Source organism: Balaenoptera physalus (assembly GCF_965194825.1).
Source record: "Balaenoptera physalus genome assembly, chromosome: 12".
Lineage (NCBI taxonomy): Eukaryota > Metazoa > Chordata > Mammalia > Artiodactyla > Balaenopteridae > Balaenoptera > Balaenoptera physalus.
Genome location: NC_138897.1, coordinates 15,781,878 through 15,804,510, shown reverse-complemented (window position 1 = coordinate 15,804,510; position 22,633 = coordinate 15,781,878). Strand labels below are relative to the sequence as shown.

The window sequence follows — 22,633 nt, the reverse complement described above, 5'->3', positions numbered from 1 at the left end:
AGGGTCCTCTCATCCAGGAGTAGCTCTTCCTTCAAGTCCTTCAGGACACAACCAGGATTCTCCATTCAGATTTTGCATATGCCTTGAGGAGTGCATAAATATATATTTTTGTATTAGAAATGGGTGGTATTTTTTAAAACATTATATTTTCTATGCAGTTATTCTTGGACTATCAGAAGGCTATTTTAGAATACTGATGTGGTGTCTAACCTGAAATCTCTTATGACTTCTAATGGCTCTTCTTTCTCACTCTTTGTCCTGCTAAGAACATCAGGGTGGCGGGGCTGCTGGTTTCACTCTGGCCACCTCTCTATCTCATTTTCTCTCTCTCTCTCTCTCTCTCTCTCTCTCACACACACACACACACACACACACACACACACACACACACACACACACACACACACACACCACATTCCCATCTGTCCTCTTCCTCACAAGGATAGCTCCCCTCCCCTGTCCTATCTGGGAATAAGAACCAATGAACAAACGCTCACTCCCTTTTTTCCCTTCGGCTCTGGCACGGTTTTTTTTTTTTTTTTAACATCTTTATTGGAGTATAATTGCTTTACAATGGTGTGTTAGTTTCTGCTGTATAACAAAGTGAATCAGCTATACGTATGCATATATCCCCATATCTCCTCCCTCTTGCGTATCCCTCCCACCCTCCCTATCCCATCCCTCTAGGTGGTCACAAAGCACAAAGCTGATCTCCCTGTGCTATGCGGCTGCTTCCCGCTAGCTATCTATTTTACATTTGGTAGTGTATATATGTCCATGCCACTCTCTCACTTTGTCCCAGCTTACCCTTCCCCCTTCCCATGTCCCCAAGTCCATTCTCTACGTCTGCATCTTTATTCCTGTCCTGCCCCTAGGTTCTTCAAAATCCTTTTTTTTTTTTTTAGATTCCATATATATGTGTTAGCATATGGTATTTGTTTTTCTTTCTGACTTACTTCACTCTGTATGACAGACTCTAGGTCCATCCACCTCACTACAAATAACTCCATTTCGTTTCTTTTTATGGCTGAGTAATATTCCATTGTATATATGTGCCACATCTCCTTTATCCATTCATCTGTCGATGGACACTTAGGGTGGCACGTGGTTTTTCATATTTGATTTGACTCTAGGGGCATCTGGAGACCCCCAAAAGACTTTAGAGCAGGGAAGGAATTCTATCTTTTAAAAATAAAAATCTGACCACTCTGGAGGCAGTGTGGACAATGGATAGAAAGATTTTAAAAAGAGACAAGGGAAAATTAGCATTAAAGAAAGTCAGGCTGGCTGCAGTGACTATAGATGAAAGAGGGGCAAGTATGGAGGGGAAGGCCAGGGAGGAGCCCTGCTGTGGCCCAGGTGCAGGAGGGACTGGCCCAGAATGTGGAGAGCAAGGAAGAGCCTCCAGGGGCGTTCAGGATGACTTCATATAGATTGGCCGTGAAAGTGCTATAGAGGGAGGGGGGGAGGGTGGGTCCCGGGTCTCCTGCTTGAACATCTGGAGGGGGTCTCGGGGATGGTGCTGTGTATGGAGACTTCAAATCTGGAGGTTGAGTGGATGCTCTATGAGTTCACTTTTGAAACATACAAATTTGAAGTTTGAGAACATGGAAGTGGATGTGGGGAAATTCCACACTGAGGCTTGGAATGTGGGTGGTGCAGGGATGAAATCTCTGAGAACGGGCTATGAGAATGCTGGAGACTGTGTAGGGGAGAGGCATGAGTCAGTGAGCTTGCAATGGCCTGCTCCAGGATGGGGAGCAGCAAAGGGGACCCAGGAGGGCCAAGAGAAGCAAGAGGAACAGTAGAAAGCTTGGGACAGCGTTAATTCCTAAGGCTGCTCATTCTAGCCTCTCCCTCTGAGCGTCTAAATTTTAGATATGGAGGTTGATTGTTTTTTTGTTTTTTGTTTGTTTGTTTGTTTTTGGCCGCACTGCATGGCTTGCAGGATCTTAGTTCCCTGACCAGGGATCGAATCCAAGCCCCCTGCAGTGGAAGCGGGGAGTCCTAACCACTGGACAGCCAGGGAAGTCCCTGGAGGTTTACTGTTAAAGAGAAATACTTTAATAGAAAAACAAGGGGCAGAATTTAAATGCCCAGTGTTTGTGATCTCTTCTGATTCATGGTCAAGCTTTCTTATCAACCAATGACTGTGATGAACTAGGTGTAGATTAAGAAGGTTTGGATTACAGTGGTGACTAGTTTACTTATTAGCGCTGTGAATTTAGGCAAACAACTTAACCTCCTTCAGCTTTGGTGTTCTCATCTGCTCTGTGACTAGCCCCATGGGTCCAGGCACTGGGGATAGCGGAGAACAAGCCTATAAGGTCTGAGCTCACATGGAGTTTGACTTCAAAAGGGGAAGTAGATGATAAACAAGTCAGTCAACTAAACACAGTCGATTTCATGGTAGATAGTCCTTTGGAGGGTAGGGACGGGCAATTTGAGACAGGACAGTCAGGGGGTGCTTTCTGAGAATATAGCATTTGTTCTGAGACTTGTGTAGCCAGAAGGATCTAGACAAGGAAAGATCAGGAGAATGCATTCTAGGCAGAGTCAAGGGCAAGGGCAAAGGCTCAAAAGCAGGAAGCAAACTGAGAGTTTGAGGAGGACGGCCAGGGGAGTCCCAGTCAGAAGCATTCCCGCTAAAAGGAATCCAAGGCTGACAGTTCTGTATCAGTGATACTCAATCCACTTTGTGGGTGCAGTTAGATTAGATTAGGCACGAATGAGGGTAATTAAGAATTCAGCCTCCCTCATTTTCCAGGTCTACGCAGCGTGAAATTGTATCCCCTTCCAGAGGAAGCAACTATTGATTATCCACACAGCTGGATAACAAGTCTGCTTGCATCAGTAACGCTCAAAGCTTCCGGATGCTCAAGACATCTTCTAATTCCCTGTTTCCCTCTTCTTACCAGTTGTGTCTTTGTTTTACCTCTTCTGCCTCTTCTGGATCATGATTACCATGCACTTCAGCTCTGCCTCTGCCCCATTCACAGGGTATAAGCTCTGGGTCAGTTGTGTATGTATTATTACTGTATTTATCCTTTTTTCCTAAGCCTATTTATCCTGAAGGTGCAGGTTTCTTTTGTCTCCTGATGATAATTAAGAGGTCTTTTCCTTTTTCTTCCCCTATCTAAATTGTTTAAATTGTGAACTACAACACTAAACCGGGAAAGTATACAAAGCACAAATTATTTTCACTTAGCTATTTTGTAAAAATATTTTCATGTGTCACATAATTGCACAATAAATTATAATCCATTTTCAATTATGTGCTACTAATTCATATATATTTTATTTTTTTCACTAGAGTGTAAGCTACTTGAGGTCAAATATCACTTCTCAAGTGCCTTTTCATCCTCTCCTTTAGTGTACCAACATTATCATAGAAGTTTGTTAAAATGTGTGTTTCCAGGCTAGGACCCCACAGATTGTGATTCACTAACCTGAGGTCAGGCAGGTCTGCATTTTACATAAGCTCATCAATTGATTCTGAGGTTATATTTGCACAGATTACACTTGGACAATCATTGCTTTCTAACTCTTAAACAAGACTGAATTACCTTCCTAGTAGTTACTCATTGACAACCTAAAAATCATTTTGTTTATCATTAGATATTCTGCATTCTAATTAACATAGCATTTACTAATAGCTTCTTCAATGAAATGCTCTAAACTAGTTGGATTTACTTACTTGTTGAAAATCAATAATTCAGATAACAAATGTATAGGGAGTCCTGACCTATTTCCATCATTCCGCTGATGCTTGTTGAACCGTTCCACTGCCTGTTTCTTGCAGTTAAAAAAAGTACAAACATGCTTGATGATCATTATCTGTGATAATCCAAAAAAAAAAAAAAAAAAAACAAAATCCAGAAAAGAATTAGTAAACAGAGGAGAATAAAATAAAGAACAGAAACCTTGGGAAATTAAAAAAGGTTTTTCCTCTGTTTTCCATATTTTATAAGTTGCACTAATAGAAATTATATTTACTTTCAAGCTCCATCAAAGCATTTCTTGAATTCTTGTTTGGCTTTGTGAGTGGGAAGCCTAGGGGTGGGGGGTGGATGAGGGGTGAGGTGTCACACCACAATCTTCAACTAAGAATGTGTGGTGGGGTACACACACTTTCTGTGCCTGACGGATGTTCTAAACCTGTTCCCTCAGACGTCATTTTATTTCTTATCTTATCTATATTGCTTTTGACCTTTATTTCAGGCTGCTTCAAATCCATTGTCAAGTTTACTAAAGTCCTTTTGATTTGTAAATGTGCAAATTGCAAACAGGATGAAGAAAAATATGTATAGAACTTTTTTATAAGGCAGTTGATAAAGGGGGATGTCAGGGGTTGAACGGTGTCTCTCTCAGAAAGATATGCTGAAGTCCTAATCCTCCATTTCCCCCTCGTCCTCCAACCTGTGAATGTGACTTCATTTGGAAATAGGGTCTTTGCAGATGTAAAATTAGGTCATACTAGATTGGGGTGAGCCCTAATCCAATGATTGATGTTTATATAAGAAGAGGGAAATTTGGACACAGACACACAGGGGAGAAGGCCATAAAAAGACGGAGGCAGAGATAGGGGTGATGCATCTAAAAGTCAAAGATTGCCAAGGATTACTGGCAACCAGCAGTAGTTAGAAGAGGCTAGGATTTCTCCCCTATAGGCTTCAGAGAGAGCACAGCTCTGTGGACACCAAATTTGATTTCAAACTTCTAGCCTCCTGAACTGTGTGGGAATACATTTCTATTGTTTTAAACCGCTCAATCTGTGGTACTTTGTTATGACAGCCTTAGGAAACTAACATAGGTGAAAATGTCAATTACACTGACAAATATCAAGTCTTGCTCTGATAGAATTTGGTCCTATTCTAGTCAGGAAATATGGGAATTTTAATAAAGACAGGGTTGAAACAGGGACTGTCTTTGCTGACACTACCATCTTGTATGAGAATTACCATAATGTATATCTTGATCAGTCACACTGTCTCCGGTCTTAGCTTGGTTAATCTAGTCACGCTGCAGCCAGAGTGAACTTTCTAGAGTTTGATCATATCACCCACGTGCTTAAAACCTTCAGTGGTGCCCCCATTGTCCCCACAATAATGCGCAAACTCCTCAGGTGGCTTCTCCCTCCCTACCCCCCGACTGCTCTTCAGTCTCTGCATGGAACATACTTCTTCCCTTTGGCCTCACTGCTTGGCCAACTCCTATTTATGCCTTGGGTCTCTATGGAGATGCCTTTCCTGCTTAATTGCCCTCCCAGGCAGTCCCACAGTCTGCCATAATTTCCCTGGCACAGCCCTGATGTACATCTTTTTGCATCTGCCTGTATACTCACCTGTATCGTCCTCTAGACTTGCTCCTCAAAGTGGTATCTATAGACCAGAAGGATCACCGAGTTTAAGATGCAGAATCTCAAGCCCAGCCAGATCTCCACAATCAGATGTGTATTTGAACAAGATACTCAAGTGATTCTTAGGCACACTGAATTTGCGTGGCACTGGTCTCTTCAAGGTAGGTTCCATGGGGGTAGGAAGCACTGTCTCCCCAGAACCCAGCACAGTGTCTGTCTTAAAATAGAGATTGAAATGATCAATGCATGAGGCTGATTTCATGTTAACAAACATGCTATACAGGAAAAAACCAAGTCCCCTTTTATCAGAATAAACAGACTCAGGCCTACAGCCTATACATTTTGTCAAAGTCTTCCTTTAAATTCCCCCTCATTCATCTCTCATATCCTCATTTCCTACCAAATCTTATTTTCTGCATGAAAGAGATGAATGACTATTCTATTAGTAATCATGTCTACTATTTTGTTTTGTTTTGTTTTTAGTAATTTTTTTTAACACTCTAAGTGACAACACAGATGTGGCCAGATTTGCACTGTCATTTTCGAACTTGTCCATGAAAACTAAAACCTGGTAATAGTTTTAAAAATTGTCTTCACCAGTTCTTTAAAAAAAAAATGAAATAACAGGGGATTCTAACGCTTCATGATAAATCATTATTTTGTCATTCTCTGGGTCCAAATAGTTAAGAAAGCCTTTTCACACACAGCTTCTAATTCTCTTAATATAATGTTAGATCTGAAAAAGAGTTTATGGACCATCTCAAATTCAAAATCTTAACAAGTCCCCCATAAATGGCTGATTTGACCCATCTCTGAAGCGCACCTTCTAATCTTCTCTCCTCCCTTTTCCTTCCAGGGAGTTAAATTTGCAATTCCCTAAAAGTCACAACTTGCCTAAGGTTTGCATCAAGTGTGGGTCATGTGGCTAATGACCTTTCCTAATGATAATGTTAGAGGTCAAGATTGACACACCCTTTGTGGGTAAACATGATATGATTTGTTTTTCTTTCGTTGAATGTATATATTGCATTTCAGGGTGCATGGTTTGATGAGAAGTTTACTAATTTATCCAATCAAGAAGCTAATGGTGTTACTTAAGTATTGTCAGTCAAAATGAGCCTTGAGAATGGTTTTGGGACACCGGGTTCAAGACAACAGCTTTCTAGGCAGAATCTCTGCTGGGCTTCCTGTGACATGTAGTGGTAACTCCTGAATTTTGTCCACTCTTAACCCTATGTGTTTACCACACTCAAAACTAAGTTGCTTAAATTCAAGAGTAGTTTTGTTCCACGCTTACAGCATTGTCTGTACTTCTGCAGGACCAAGCCACAAATACCTGCAGGTTTGTGTTGATTGAGTGATTTAAGGTAAATAAACAAGTTCAAATGCCTACTGGGGCCAGATAATGTAAATGAGAAAAACAAACAGCAGGGAGTGTGGCCAACCAAAGAGCTCCGCCCGACGTCTAAGGGCAGCCGCTGCATCCTGGCTTCTAGCCGGCTCCGCACGTTCGGAAAACGAATCTTGGGTTTTGAGCTAATGGTTTCCCAAAGAACGCCAGAAATCCCAGCTTTTAATGCAGTCTTTCAATGTTTAAATGTTGGTAACCAATTCAGATTTTCACAAGGCCAATACTGTGAACCGAACCAAAACCTTCCAGGAAGCCACGCAGCTCTCAGCAACCAATGTGCAACCTCTGCATTATATAGCTCAGATGAAAAAAAACCACTCATTTTCTAAGAAACTGTGATTCCTGGGAAGGCCACAGAGGGTAAGAGGTCTTGCTCAGTATGGGCCTGCCTGGGTTCAGATCCTGCCACTGCTCTCTGCCTATGTGAGCTTGCGCAGCTCCATCTCTATAAACCTCAGTTTTCACACCTGCAAAGTGGCCACGATGGTAAGAATGTCCGCTTGGTCGGGCTCTTCTGAGGACAGAGTGAGAAAATGTCTGAGGAAGCCCTCAGCACGAAGCCCTCAGTATCTGTTGCCTAGCCCGAATGACTCCTTCTCTTTAGAATAATGGAATTATTCAAGGGTCAGCCAAACATCGGGCAAATAACTTCATATTCCCAAATATCTCGTTCCTCCCTCCACGAGGGCATCTGAAAGTTGTCTACATGATGACCTACTATTTTTTGTGTTACTAAGCATCTGGAACGAGCAATGAGACCTACCCAGGGGGGAATATGCTCTTCTTTCAAAATCACAGTCGTCACCCGGGCGGAGAACTGGCCACTTCTCCCATCCACTTTCCTTCTCTCTCCCCCCGCCCCCCTTCCCCAAGTCCAAACAGTGTTTGCTCCCAAGCTGCAGGGTTTCAATTTACAGTTAACTTCCCAGCAGTTTCAGTTTCAATCTGGTACTTTTCTCCCTTGGCTTCCGGCACCATTTCTATTGTTATTAAGTGTTCTCTTCGTTTCACTTCCCTGGAACTTCCCACGCTCTCCGAGTCTGAAAACTGTCCTTTCCCGAACTCTTTCCGGGGTTTGTTTACGAAAGTCTCTAATTGCCCGTTTATGATAGGGACGAAGCTCCAGGCCTCTCCGTCCCCAACTTTCCCGCTAGGAGAACCTTTCTCCGCTCGCGACTCCTAGACCCCGCCGCGCCTGCAGCTGACCCGTTGGTCAAGAAAGTAGTGTAGGGGCCGGGCCGGGTCCCCACCCCGCCGATCGGCGCCGCCGCGGGTCGCCAGCGGGTCCCGGCAGGTCGCGCGGCGCGGCGCGGGGTTCCCCGCGGGCCCGGCCCGGACGCCCGCTCCCTCCCGGCGCGGTGGCCCGCGGGGGCGGGGACAGGGGCGGGCCCGGCGTCAAGTTTCGCTACGTCACCGGGAAGTCCCCATCTGATCGGAGCGCGGGCAGCGGCGGGCGCCCACACCTCCGAGTTTCCTGGCGGTGGACAGTGTGGAGTCTCCAGCTCCGGCCCGTCCGCCCTGCGCGCAGCCCGAGTCCTGCAGACCCAAGTGCCAGGGTTGGAGGACTGAGTTCCCGGACCCCGCAGTACAGTTCCCGGCGGCTGCTTCCAGAGATGCCTGGAAGGAGGGCTCGTAAGAGCGCTCAGCAGAGCCCGACGCGGGCCCCGGCAGGTAGGGAGCACCTGGGGCTCGCGGAGATCCTGGCCGAGGCGGGGGCCGGGGTCGAGGTCTTGGTCGGGCCAGGGTCAGCCCGTCTGCTCAGGGTCTCAGAGTCGGGCCCGGTCTGCTCCCTTGCACGTGCTTTAGGGACGCCTCCAGGAAGTTCTTCGGGGGTTTAACCCCGGACCGCGGAGAAGGCGGGGGAGGGAGCCGGGTTTGGGATCGGGATGCAGCTGCATTTGAGCGGATGCCAAAAGCCGCCTTGCATCCCCACTTGCCCTGTCCCGGGGCCACGGGGAGAAAAAGCGCAAGTACGGGCTACAGCCACGCGGAGAAAGTAATTGTCACGGCAGGTGGGGCCGGGGCCGAGAGAGGCTCCGGGAGCCACGGCCTCCCGGCGCTTCCTGAGACAGGCCCGCTTCCTCCGGAGTCCAGGCTCTGGTGAGTGCCCAGCTCTGCTCTCTCTGTTTCACCAACAAAAGCTGTAATGACGCTTGGTACGATCACAGCTTTTCCACAAAGGACTGTTGGAGGGTTACGGAGGCCCCGCAAGGAACACCGAGGTCAGAAGCCTAGAGACAGTCTTGCTTCTTTGTTAAAAGTATAACATTTTAACAATCCCTAATTAGTTACAGAAATGGGATAGGAGAAGAACAGGAGTTTGTCTGCAATGTTTTTTAATCCATCCATTCCAACGCCCTTCCCCATCACATGTAGCCCCATCGAATAACTTCAGGTCGGTAGCAAAGAAGGCAAGTAAGACGGTGGGCAGGAAATCTGTGTGGTTCATACTGCTGTTACATCAGACGGTATTAGGCCCCTTTTAAACTTAGTGTAATTTTATAGAGCCCATGGGGCGTGCAAAGGAAGTGGTGCATTGCCAATGTGACCATGGCGAAATTGGCACCAGGCTACTCTCTCTAGCTCTTGTTTGGGAGGGAAAAAGCTTTGTCTACCTTTCGTGAAGTTCGAGAGTTCTGGCTGTGTTGCGAAAAACCGCATAACCTTCACGATCCAACTTAGTCCCCATTAATAAGGGACAGCAGAAATGTCCCTCTTAAACTTAATTAGATAGTAAGACCTGTAAAAAAAATTGAGATATAAGTGACATATAACACTGTATTAGTTTTAGGTGTATGACATAATGATTTGGTATATGTGTATATTGTGACATGATTACCATAATAAGTTAACATCCATCACCACACATGGTTACATTTATAGATGTAACAAAAAAGATTAAGGAAACAACTAGGTGCTATTTTCTTTTCTTTTCTTTTTTTTTTTTTTTTGATGAGAGGGATAATTTTTTCTCTTACAATTCAGGGCTTCTAAAATGGTAGCCTGAATGATAATTGTTTTTTTAGGATTGTATGTTAATATATCCCACTCACTGAAAAGAACTTGTTAGGGATTATGAATTTTTTTTTTTTCTTTTAGGAATTACAAAAATTTAACCCAGCTCTTGTAAAAAGAGAAATTGGTTAAAATGTAGGTTTAAACATCCACTTTAGTATATATTTACAGTTTTAATTTATTTTGAGCCTGAATAGGGTATTTGCAGGGTCTGTTTACAAAATAAATCAGATTTTAATTTGTAGTCATAATGATTTTTAGTGATCATAATCATGATATTGAAGTGTACCAAAAAGAAGCTGAATTGCTCTTCGAAATATACAAGAAAATTGTAATTATGGATCAGTATAGGTTTGGTGTTAACTTCATTTACTTTAAAAGTTTACTTAGAAATTAGATTATAAACATTACTTTTCCCTAATATTCAGTTTATTGCAATACCTTAATCATAAAAAATAGTAAACATGTGAATTAAACATTAGTTTGTTTTGTGCTTCACTCATTTCCATAGAGGCAATGGATTGGTACCGATTGGGAAGACTTTGGTTTAGAGTAAGATGTAAATTTTAAGTTATTTTAGAAAATGTGGACTTGATTTTGGAATAAGATTTTATGAGTCTTTCATGAGAAAATTTCAGAGTTGTTTAAATGAGGATAAGAATACATTTAGATTTACCTATTATGAGGGCATAATCAGAGCTATTGCCATTTACAAAATAAATTGTACTGGAAAATAACATAAAAGAGTTTAGAATTTGACTTTTATTTCCCTAACCAATCTTACACGGGAAAGAAAAGGGTGACATCACCTGAGGCTGGCAAAGACTCACTTTCTCTTTGTGGTGTATGACATAAATGTCTGTATTTTGAAAGTAAGATAACATTTGCCTCATCCAGGATGCTTTAAAAAAAAAAAAAAAGATTGCAAAGTAAATGTCTTTATTCTTGCCTTAACTTTTTTTTGTTGTTTAGAGTCACCACGTGTTCGTTTACATCGTGCGTGCCTGTGTGCATGTGCGTGCGTGTGTGTGTGTGTGTAAGTAGCCTTTCTCACATTCAGAAAACAGGTATACATAAAGTTAAGATAATGCTTCATGGGATAAATACTCAACTCGTCCCTGGGATGGGCGTATTAATTCTTGCTGGTTGCAGTTTGCAGTGTTGTCAGTGTAACTTTGATGTTTTGCTTTCCTCTTCAGATCCTGAAGTTGAGTGTGCCATTCAGTTCAGGAGAATTGGAGACAAACTGAATTTCCGGCAGAAACTTCTGAATTTGATATCCAAACTCTTCCGCTCGGGAACCTGACTTTAGAAGCTTTCGAATGAAGAGACTCCTTTCAAACGGAAGATTCCCCAGTAAGTGCAAATTTCATCAATTAGAGGAGAGACTGCCTTGTAATGGAGATGAACAACGTGAAAGAGCTCTCACTTGCTTTCAGATGCCCTCGGAAACGAAGATGGATACATCAAAAATGAATTGTTGTTGGAGGTTTTCCAGAAGTCATCGTTTGGGATGTGAGAACATTAAAAAAACACTTTGTTTATTTTAAAACAAGAATGGAAGAGCTTTGAAAATAGGAAATTAATTATTTATACATTTTGGTTTTGCTTAGAGACTTGTTCTAGTATTTTTGCTAAAGGTTGCTGCCCAGTGTATGAGGAGTTGACAAATGATTAGACTATGGGCAGGGGCCAAGAAACAGAACATGTTCAATGTTTGTTTCTACTTTTGGATGACAACTCCAGAACAATGTATTATCTTTGGTTTATATATATTATCTTGTTAAAAGTAAAATTTTTTTCTGAGAACACTGAATGTCATAGTGAATGTTGATTTCATAGGTCACTACAAAATATAAACTAATTTGATAGTTTCTTTTTACTCAAAATGTATGGCTTCTGTTCAGATGAGCTTTTATTAAATGTGATCCTATGGGCCTTAACTGGGAAATTATATGCTTTGAAAAAATTTGAAGTGTTACTTGGTGCCAGTGGAATTCTTGCAGGTTGAATATTAAAAGATTAAGAAGCATGGGGATTTTTGCATAACCGGGAATAATGAAAAATAAGTGACAGACTTTTTTTTTACTGCTGTAATTATAACTTAGTAAAACAAATATTCTAACGTAACTGTTGGTAAGAAAATAAATGTGTTTCTAAAGAAGTTTCTAAAATCTGTAAAATGTCCCTTCTCATACTAGTCAGCGTGCATTGTATAAGAGTGATCTTTTAAGAGAAATTAAGCATGTTTTCATATTTGGGATACATATATATATTTTTAAAGGAACAGATTGCTCATCCAGAATGAAAATCCCATTTATATACATATACATATATCCATCTGAAGATATATATATATATATATATATATATATATATATATATATGGCATTAGAGTAATATGTAGTTTTTGAGAAAGGTTTCATGAATTCTATTGTTTTTTTTTGGCCAGGCTATCAACAAAGTCCCCAGATATATAAAAAAAGAAATAATACTGTCATGATTGAATTTCAGAAGGAATAATCTTATTTATTTTACCTATTTATAATTAAACTATTTTTTGTCTAGCTTGAAACTGTATATTAAAGTTGCATTTTGGGGTTTTGTGACAAGGGTTTCATAACTACTTGAACTCTTACAGTAAGAATGTTTTAATATAGGCTGTAGTCACTTTAGATGAAAAATTACCTCAGCATCTGTTTTTCTTCAGTATTACTTAAGCTGTTAGTTTATTTAGTTGCAAAGATTTTTTTGGGGGGGCGGGGTCTGCCCAGTGGCAAGTATTTTGCCATGTGGATATTTATGGTCTGTAACTGTATTTATACATATATATATATATATATATATATATATATATATATATATACATATACATATAAAATTTGATACTGTAGCTGTAAACTATTAAAAATTACCACCATTCTTTTCTGTGTGTTTATTTTTTCATCACGTAAGCTACTGAGTGTTCATTATGAAACCAGAATATTTTAACTGACTTCCATCAGCAGTTACCTTTTGACCAAACCATCTTCGTTCCAGTTCTGTGTGGGAGTGGGGAATGCAGGGCAATTTGACGTGATTTCTGCTGTCAAGGGACTTATACTTTAATTGGGAAAGGAAGTAGTGAAACATAGGAAATTAATGCCAGGCATAGGTCTTGAGTGCTGCTGCATACCTTAGGTTGATGCCCAGAGAGTGATTTATTTAAAGTAGCCTACAGAGAGTCGTGATCTAATTAGTGGTACCGCGAGCAGCAAGTATTGCTTCATCTGAAGCTAGTCATGTGCAGAAGTAGGTGTGGTGCAAGTGGCCTTCCTGTTTGAGTGTGAGAACTCAAAAGATACCCCTAATTTGTAGCCTTGATCTAAGATCCACATCACCACCCCACCCCTGCCCTCTGAGTCTGCTGAAGTCCTGGGATGTAAATGGCCTCCCTTAAATGGTGAGAGAGGGGAAGGGGGAGGAAGGTGAACGGGAGATGACAGCTACAGAACTGGAGCAGGAGGGGAGATTGGCTTCATAAAGGGTGGGGTCAATGTGTGATTTGATGTGAGGGTCACTGGAAGAGGAACTTTTGTCCGTGGCCGTGTCCCTAGGCCTGTTTGCATAACCAGAATTGAGCCGCTGGTGTTAATTAGTTTTGCTAAAGTACCCTTGATGCTCTTTTATACTGTATAAGGCATCACACAGGAAGGCTAAGGCACACTTCACAATCTTCAGGTATGAGAATTGTTTTCTGAGAGCTCTATTTTAATGTCAGAAAATTCGCATGATGTCCACATAATTTTATCTATTGACCGACAAATAGCTACTATGAATTAAAAAATACTTTTTGATTTGTACTTATATTTAAAAGAAAATCTCAAAAGTCTGTATATTTGAAAAGCATCTATATATCCATCATCTATCATGTATCTATGAATGAAGCAAGTTCTCTAAAGACGCTGGGACCTGTGATTTGGGGTTTTTAATCCCTTGCAATAACTCTGCCCACATACATACACAACACTGGGCAGGAACAGCATAAATGGTGAGAATCCTGTCAAACTCCTCAAACCTTTGACAGAGAGAAAGATGCCCCAGGAGATAACTGACACCTTGAAAAGAGAATGGTAATGGGGTGTGATGAGATGCAAAGGACACCCCACTTGGGAATGCTGGAGCCAGACTCTCAAGGCAAAACCATTACTGAGCTGTGTGACCCTGAGTGAGATAGCCTGTCTAAGCCAGAGTTATTCCTCTGAAATCAAGAGACCCAGATCTTCAGAGTTCCTCGTGGTGTGAAACAGATAATGGGGTGACAAAGGGCTCTGAAGAAGGTCTCCCATCACACCCCTAGTCCTACCTGCCCACCTCATTTCAGACAGTATTAAGAGAGATCTGAAGGATTTGCTAAAAGAAGTAAAAGAGTGGATGTAAAAAGCCAAAACCCCAGAAAAACCAAAACAAAAAAACAACTATCATCCAGATTCTTCTCCCCAGCATTGATTCTAAGTCCTGCAGGAAGCTGTGCAGGAACTTCTTGGACTTGTATTTTCTGGGAAATGAGAATCCCCCATGCGCTCTGGCTTCCCTGATAGTGGTGTCACTCTGTCAGGGCTGCTTCTTATATGAGGCTGAACATAGTTGGGGGTCACCTGACAGAACACACCTGGCTGTGTAATCACCTGAGTATTCTTTTTTTTTTTTAAACATCTTTATTGGAGTATAATTGCTTTACAATGGTGTGTTAGTTTCTGCTCTATAACAAAGTGAATCAGTCATACATATACATATGTTCCCACATCTCCTCCCTCCTGCATCTCCCTCCCTCCCACCCTCCCCACCCCACCCCCCCAGGCGGTCACAAAGCACAGAGCTGATCTCCTTGCACTATGCGGTTGCGTCCCACTAGCTATTTTACGTTTGGTAGTGTATATATGTCCATGCCACTCTCTCACTTTGTCACATCTTACCCTTCCCCCTCCCCATGTCCTCAAGTCCATTCTCTAGTAGGTCTGTGTCTTTATTCCCGTCCTGCCACTAGGTTCTTCATGACCCTTTTTTTTTTTTTTTATCCCTTAGATTCCATATATATGTGTTAGCATACTGTATTTGTTTTTCTCTTTCTGACTTACTTCACTCTGTATGACACACTCTAACTCCATCCACCTCACTACAAATAACTCCATTTCGTTTCTTTTTATGGCTGAGTAATATTCCATTGTATATATGTGCCACATCTTCTTTATCCATTCATTCGATGATGGACATTTAGGTTGCTTCCATGTCCTGGCTATTGTAAATAGAGCTGCAATGAACATTGTGGTACATGACTCTTTTTGAATTATTCACCTGAGCATTCTTACGTAACAGGTCATGGTTCAAGATCAAAACCTTTGTCAATCAATCCAGGCACTAACTGGAGCTTCTCTTTTTAAGGGCTTTCAGATATTGCTTTAACAAATTCAGAGTCAGGCGGTCACACCCACCTACTGTCTTCTTCCAAATTGGCTACTTTTTAGAACACCAGAAAAGTCAGAGAATTAATGAGAGTTATAGGTTGGGATTTGGGGTTCCTTTACTTAGAAGTCCGGGTCCCAGATTGCTTTCTGCAGTCCTCTCTACTCTGTGATTACAAACTGCGCAGTGCATGGAGCCTGGGCTTGGGTTTGGGTTGAAAATAGAATAAACAAAATAACCCCTTGATATTTCTAGTGTTTTAGAAAAAGTCTTCTCTCCTTTGTGTCATGCTCTCTCCCTAACGGTCTCTGACGGAGCTTCTGAGATTTGTTCATTTCCAGCTTCACATCTTCACCCAGCTATTGTCAAAACCACAAAGTTCCTCCGCCCACAACTGTCATTGGCTCCTGACTTTCAAATCAGTCAGTTACTTTACCACTTACTCTTGGGGGAACTCTGGATAAATTACTTGATTTCTATTTTCTTATCAAATGGTGGAAAATGTACCTATTTCAAACCATCTTGAGAATCAAATGAGGTAAGAAAGTGCCTGATGTCTGGCTCAGTCACGCTCTGTGAATGTCCTTAACTTTAGCTTCAAAACGGAGGGTTAGATATTAGCTTCTTTACCAAGCTATGGAAGATCTTGCCCAATTAAGATTATTAGACTAAAATGAAACCTTTTGAAGGAAGGCGGTAGGGCAGTGGTGGAGCCGGGGAGGAAGTGGCAGTTTTTCCCTTGATGGGGCCATCTGCTTTTAATTTGTAACCTCTCAGCGACGGCGGAACATTTATTGTCCCCTCGTACGTATTAGGTTTCATCAATACTATTCAATCTCCGGAAGCCCCTTCACGTATTCATATAAAAATTCCGGTTCTGATTTACACAATATCACCTCAAGAGTTAGTTTGGACTAGATTTGGATAAGGCTCTTTTCAACTGGGGGGTTCTGAAGTGCGGGCTCTCCTCTGAGATGAAACTGAAAATTTGTTCATTTGGAGGACAGAGGTCAAGTCCTGCCTTTAGGGAACTTGAGTGGCGTCCACCCGTAGGGTTTCCACAGGGCTACTCTGAGTCTGTCCTTCTGTGAACAAAACTTCCTCAAGATAAATGCCATTTACTGATCACCCATGATGGGCCTGACATTTATTATCTTATTATTATTTATTATCTTATTATTATTATAGTCTTATTATTTCACTTAGTGCTTACAATCTTTCTATTGGAAAATACGATAATCTTTCCTGTTCTATAGTGAAGGGAGCTGCTTCAGCGAATCAGCAATTTCCCCAAAGTTAACTGGCAAATGAGTGGAAGACACAGGATTTGAACTTGTGCCTTTCTGGCCTCAAAGCTCTCCTCTCTTGCCAGCAGGATGGGTTAGGGGAGGGTCCTCATTTCAGAGCAAAGCTAGTTGTTTTCCAGCCCAGTGCCTTCAGCCAGGTTTTCTACCCCTGAGTTTTTTGAGGGTTGAAGGTTGATTATTAAACCAGCTGATAAATGAAAAATACCGATAAGTGCCTCACCAGTTGGAATTCCTTTAGCTCAGCACTGCTGCCGATTGCTCCCCAACCTCCAGCGATGCATATGCAACCTCAGGAAGCTGGCTCACATTATTCCAAGAAACCTGGGTGAGCCAGCAGGGAAGGTGATGCCGCATCGCATCCCGGGAGGGATTTTGTGTTGGACAAGTGTGGAATTAATTCTGAAAGATACACTCCCCACTGGCTCGCTTTTTACCAGCTAACGCCCAAACAAGCACCTACTGAGACAGACCTGCAGGAGCTATTTGTAATGGGAAAGAAAACGATTCAAAGAATCCAGTCAAAACAGCAATTTGTGTGTTTAGTTGGCTGCCTGCAGTATCTGCCCGATTTCAGCAAAGCTAAGCAGTAATTAGGAAGGAAGAAGAAATTGGTGCCGCCATTATTAAAAAACCAAACAATGGAGAACATCGAAATGAACCAGTCTGGGTCCTGGATGATTCATTCGGACTAGTGGTGGAGAGGCAGGGAGCAATGGGTGGTTGTGTGGATTATGAAATCCTCTGGTTTTATGAAAGTTACTTTTTAGTAAGAGATTCCCAGATCCTCTGTCTTCAGGCAGCATACACATTAATCAGTTCATCCGAGAGAAGAGGAGGAAAAACATCCCAACTTGAAAAAAAGAGACTTGCAACACAATACAGCACCTGTAACTAAAGTGAGAAAAAGTCTCCTTTCCTCCTTTTGAAGTTTTTACTGGTGTCACATCAAAAAGGACAGATTTGTGAGAATTAGCAAATCAAGACTAAAACTTTTATTTAATTTTCAAAATAGAAGAATATGAGGAAGTCAGGCTAATACTTCACAGATGACTCCTTGGGGCCCTGAGAAAGTACCAGCCAGGATGATAAATCTGGGCTTTTCTTCCAGATTTTAATTAACATAAAGGAGGGAAAAGGGTGGCAAGATGCTCTAGGTGTGGCTTACTGGTCAACCACACTTTTCCAAGAATAAGCTGGTGAAATGAAAAAGTGCATATTTCTACCTGTTTGGAAACATACTCCACTATAATTTTCAACCCAAATCATATTACAGTTACATTGGAATTCTCTTCATAATAAATATTCCTGAAGGGACACAGCTCCTGGCCCCTTTTATCATTGCAACATTTTATTGTTTCATCCCTGAAGACTATGGAAAGTTCTCTGGTCCTGGCGTGCCTGGGACTACCTGGTTTTAAATTTACTTTATTTATTTTTATTTTTGGCTGTGTTGGGTCTTCATTGCTGCGCACAGGCTTTCTCTAGTTGCAGCGAGCGGGGGCTGCTCTTTGTTGCGGTGCGCGGGCTTCTCATTGCAGTGGCTTCTCTTGTTGCAGAGCACGGGCTCTAGGCGTGCGGGCTCAGTAGTTGTGCCTTGCGGGCTCAGTAGTTGTGGTTCACGGGCTCTAGAGCTCAGGCTCAGTAGTTGTGGCACGTGGGCTTAGTTGCTCCGTAGCATGTGGGATCTTCCCGGACCAGGTCTCAAACCCCTGTCCCCTGCATTGGCAGGCGGATTCTTAACCACTGCGCCACCAGGGAAGCCCGGACTACCTGGTTTTAAAATTGAAAGTCTCATGTCCTGGAAATGGCCTCAGTTCTGTGCGAGCCCAGGACAGTTGGTCACCCTTGTGTGGTTGTAATGTGCTTACACGTGTATCTTTAGTCGATTTAACTCTGAGGCTCTCCATCTAAGTAATCTATATCCCACTTCTTTTTCCCACTTTTGGCTCATTTGTAAGAGAGTGGTAGTCATAACTCCCAGCCCTGTGGAATCAGAAAGTTCATAAGGGGATTAAAAGAGATCCTGAATGCAAAGCTCTCAGCTCAGGGCCTGGCAGTTAGTAAGCTCCCAATAAATGGTTGCTGAAAAAAATACTCTGGGGGATTGCAGAGAGTTTACGAAAAGTGAATGTTATCATGGTTTTACTGGAATTATTAAGTACATACTGAGTGAAGAGTTGCAGAAAGCAGCCTCCCTGACTTAGGGACTTTACAGTTTAGCTGGGGACACAGATGAGCAAAACCAGATGAAACATTTACAAATGGTCCAGAATTAACAGTTATAAGCTGTGAAGTTGTTCACTAGAGAAAAGAAAAATGTCAGGTAGGGTCAGTTTTGTTTTTTTTTCAGAGCTTGTATTCAAGGTTCTATTCGAGTTCCAGTCGCCGCAGTAAAATCAGAAAAAATAAAAGAGTTATAAAGGAAGAAAATTGTCATTTATTTGCAGATAACATGATTGTCACCATAGAAAATACAAGACAATCTAAATGTAAGCTATTAAAATGAATGAGACTACAGCAGTTGGCTGGATATAGCATTAAAGTGCATAAGTCTATTTTGTACACCAGAAATATACTTCTAACACAATTAAAAAATAGGGATAATTTATAAGGCAAAAAAAGAGTAAAGAAAAGAATCCAGAAAGAATGCAAGATTGTGATGGAGTTTAAAAACTTTTGAAAACTGTTCAAGAAAATCTAATTAAATGATGAATTTAATTTTAATTCTTTTGCAAAGTTTTTATAGATCCACTGCAATTTTAATCATAATGTACACGGAAGAGCAAAGCCCCCAAAGTAGGCAAATTAATATCCCAATGAACTGCTGTTTGGAATAAAAAGTGAGTACTTGAACTACCAAAAAGCAAGACATTATAAATTGATAGTAATTATGTTGGCATATTACTGGTAGAGGTATAGACAGATTGATAGGGTCAGGTATTTTTTATTTCAAATAAAGATGTTGTTTGTTAGATGAGTTTTTTCACTATCAAAATCACCAGAGACTCAAAAATCTTAACAGGAGGTCTACCAAGTTATCACTGGGATGCTTCTCCAAAGGCTACTCTTCCTTGGTTGGTGTCCTCAAACATACTCTATTTTTATCATCTTGTAATCTGTCTTCCATCTCCACTTTTTCATAGGTACTGTTTTCTTAAAGGTCACTAGCAACCCAACTGCCACATCCCAAGGCCTCTTTTCATGTTGCATCATGTCCAACCTCTGAGACTCACCTCCTCCTTCAAACTTATGTAAAGTCCTCTAAACTCGTAGCAAGTTCCTCTTTCCTCTTGGTTTTTAAATGTCAGTTTCCCAAGGTTCTGCTTTCAACATGTTCTCTAAGAGTAATGACCTCACGTGCCCCTTTAAGCTAATTGACTTCCAATTTTCGTCTCCATCTGGCTTCTCCTCGTGGGCACTAGCCTGACTCTGTCCTCCGGCTAGATTTCTTGACTTTCTAGGATTTGTTTATAGTTTTCATTAATTTTGGATTCCTTTCCTTCTCATCTTTGCTGCTCAAAGCTCTGTTATCCTTCAAGGCCAATGTCAAAAGTCATTTCCTCAAGAAGTATTTTCAGATTCCCCAGTCAGAAAGGACAGCCTATCTTTTATGTTTCCATAGCACATTTTTCTTATCATGACACAACACTGATTTCATTCACATTTATGTTAATTTTATGTCTGCTTCTCCAACTTGATTATAAGCTCCTACAGGTGGAACAGAGATCTAATTTATTTTTCAATCCCCTGCATCACTTAGCAAAATGGCATTCATTCACTCATTCATTCATTTATTTATTCATTCATCCATAAAATAATTTTGATCATATGTGCCAAGGACTACATTTGATACTACAGATATAAAGAACACATGTCTCTCTAGTGGGGAGACCAAGACAAAAACAGAAGATTACAATTAATATTTTAAGTATTGTGCTAAGGGGTGAGCACAAAGTGCTGAGGGAGCTCTGAGACTCACAAAGAGTGTGTGTGTGTGAGTGTGTGTGTGTGTGTGTGTGTGTGTGTGTGTCAGGAGGTATTGAAATCTTCATGGAATAGAGGTTGCCTGAGATGAGTGTATAAGTTATATATTTCTCTGTAACAAATTACCCCCAAATTTAGTAGCTTTAAACAATACACATTTATTATCTCAGACTACCTGTGGTTAGGAGTCTAGGCACGGAGTAGCTGTATCTTCTGTTTCAGGGTCTCTCACAAAGCTGCAGTCAAGGTGTTGACTACAGCCATGGTCGCATTTGAAGGCTCAAGTGGGGAAGGATTTACTTCCAAGCTCTCTCATATGGTTGTTGGGCTGACGACATCAGTTTCTAACTGGTGGTTGGCTAGAGGCCACCCTCAATGTCTTGCCACATGAGCCTCTCCAGCTTACTTTATCAGAGCAAGTACTGGAGAAGAATGAGAGAGACGGAGAGAGAGAGAACAAGACGGAAGTCACAGTCTTTATAACCTAATCATGGAAGAGACATCCCATCACTTTTGCGATATTAGAAACAAGTTCCACGCAAGGGGACGGGATTACTAGGGCATAAATACCAGGAACTGGGTATTTTTGAGATCCATTTTAAAAGTCTGTCCACCGCCACAATGAATCTTAAAGAACGAGAAGTTAACTAGCTTATTTCTCTCAGAGGAAACAACAAGAATAAATGCATGATGAACTAGAGAATGTTGAGCCCCATGAGTATTATGATTTGAGATTCTTCTGGTGTATATTTCAAGAATTTCCTGTAAGCCTCTGGTGGATTCTGCCATTGCACAGGGTGTGAGGGGAGAGAGGGGGACTGGCTCCTGAGGCTTCTCTCCGCCTCTTCCTATACCATTATGCACGCAGGAAGAATGAGCACAAAAGAGAAGGACACTGCATAGCTTCCAAGGGGCTGCAGTGAGAGAGTGGGAGCCCAAGCCACCATCCCCACCACTAGGAAGGTGATGAGGATGGGGCATCGAACGTAAACTTGTTCAAAGACCTGTTGATCCTATCCTGAAAATGGGCCACAGCTGTTGGGTGACTCAGCAGGGTAATTATCAGGAAGTGTCTTTTTTTTTTTTTAAACGAGCTAGTGAAGGGGAACAAACAAACAGGTAAGTTAACAGAATTGAAAAGGATTTCAGCTTCTTATGTCAGATATGGAAATGGCTTTCATTGTTTAATTAGCTACCCACACAAATAATCTAATGAGCCACACTTCTCTGCTTTTCTCTGCAGGCCGGTAGTGTAGAAGCCAGGGGTCTCTCTGCCATCGATACGTAAATCAAAGCTGGATAGAGGCTCAGATAAGACCCTGTCCCCTAGTTGATTGTCCAGACACCCAGAAACACACGCGGTTTTCCCCTTTGTCATTTATCTCTCCGCAGGCAGGAAAGCTGGGTGTGGGGTGTTGTGGATCTCGTCAGGCACAGGGCCCTGTGGGACTTAAAATTGCCCTGCCGGCAGCTGGGATGACTCAGACCGTGTTCTTCAGTCACACTGCGGGGCCTTCCAGGGTGGGGCTGAGTGTAGCTGAGCACCAGAGACCTCCCCGGTTGCTTTATTTTAAGCAACAGGGTCTTATAAGAGGTTTGATAGGAACTGTACTGTTGGCTGGGGAACGGGGAGGGATTAAATACTGCCTCTAGGTCCCTGCTTTAATAACAGTTTACCCTTTCCCATTGCTTGATGTGTGCCAGCTCCTGCATTAAGCACCTTGTAAGTATAATTTCATTTAATCTTTCCAACAACTCTCAGGGCCAAGTATGATTATCCCCACTTTTTTTTAACAGGTGAGAAATTGAAGGTTAGAAGGTTTGGAAGCCTGCCCGGTCAGAAGAATAGATGCAGAGGTAGAGACAGAACTCAGATCTGACTGAGTCCAAAGCCCGTGTCCTTGGTCTTCATGATGGAGCTGCTCGTGGCCTCTCCCAGTGGGGAATTAGTTCACCGAGCACTGTGAGAAGCCAGATGCTTTGCTGGGCACTGTGGAGAATACAAACGCTAGAACATGTGGTCCCTGTTACCTGGAAGTCACCGGCCTCTGGAAGAACCACCCAGGTACACTGGAAAATGCCCATTTTAGTCTCAGTCTATCCCTCACCTGTGGT

General features: G+C 42.0%; 1 protein-coding gene and 1 long non-coding RNA gene across 3 annotated transcripts; one reads left to right on the top strand and one right to left on the bottom strand.

The window, feature by feature from the left end:
• Positions 1-417: 417 nt before the first annotated feature.
• On the bottom strand, positions 418-8,107 carry LOC309639988. The gene is made up of 3 exons (XR_014251960.1): positions 7,534-8,107; positions 5,345-5,576; positions 418-3,837 (listed from the first exon to the last, which is right to left on the bottom strand). It is a non-coding gene; the product is annotated as an uncharacterized lncRNA (long non-coding RNA).
• Positions 8,108-8,234: 127 nt separating this feature from the next.
• On the top strand, positions 8,235-11,949 carry PMAIP1 (phorbol-12-myristate-13-acetate-induced protein 1). Of its 2 annotated transcripts, none has more exons than XM_082417997.1 (2): positions 8,235-8,441; positions 10,985-11,949. In XM_082417997.1, the coding sequence occupies exons 1-2, from the start codon at positions 8,384-8,386 to the stop codon at positions 11,089-11,091; spliced, it is 165 nt and encodes a 54-aa protein (XP_082274123.1). In that variant the 5' UTR covers positions 8,235-8,383; the 3' UTR covers positions 11,092-11,949. The 2 variants fall into 2 exon arrangements, 1 of the variants encoding a protein (XP_082274123.1); XR_014251955.1 differs by lacking the exon at positions 8,235-8,441 and adding an exon at positions 8,606-8,870 and having other exon boundaries at positions 10,985-11,120.
• Positions 11,950-22,633: the final 10,684 nt, after the last annotated feature.

Bases quoted from the DNA above. Each gene is read 5' to 3' on its own strand.
- PMAIP1 (XM_082417997.1), top strand. From the start codon at position 8,384: ATGCCTGGAAGGAGGGCTCGTAAGAGCGCTCAGCAGAGCCCGACGCGG. The intron at 8,442-10,984 runs GTAGGGAGCACC...TTTCCTCTTCAG, and splicing joins CCCGACGCGGGCCCCGGCAG to ATCCTGAAGTTGAGTGTGCC.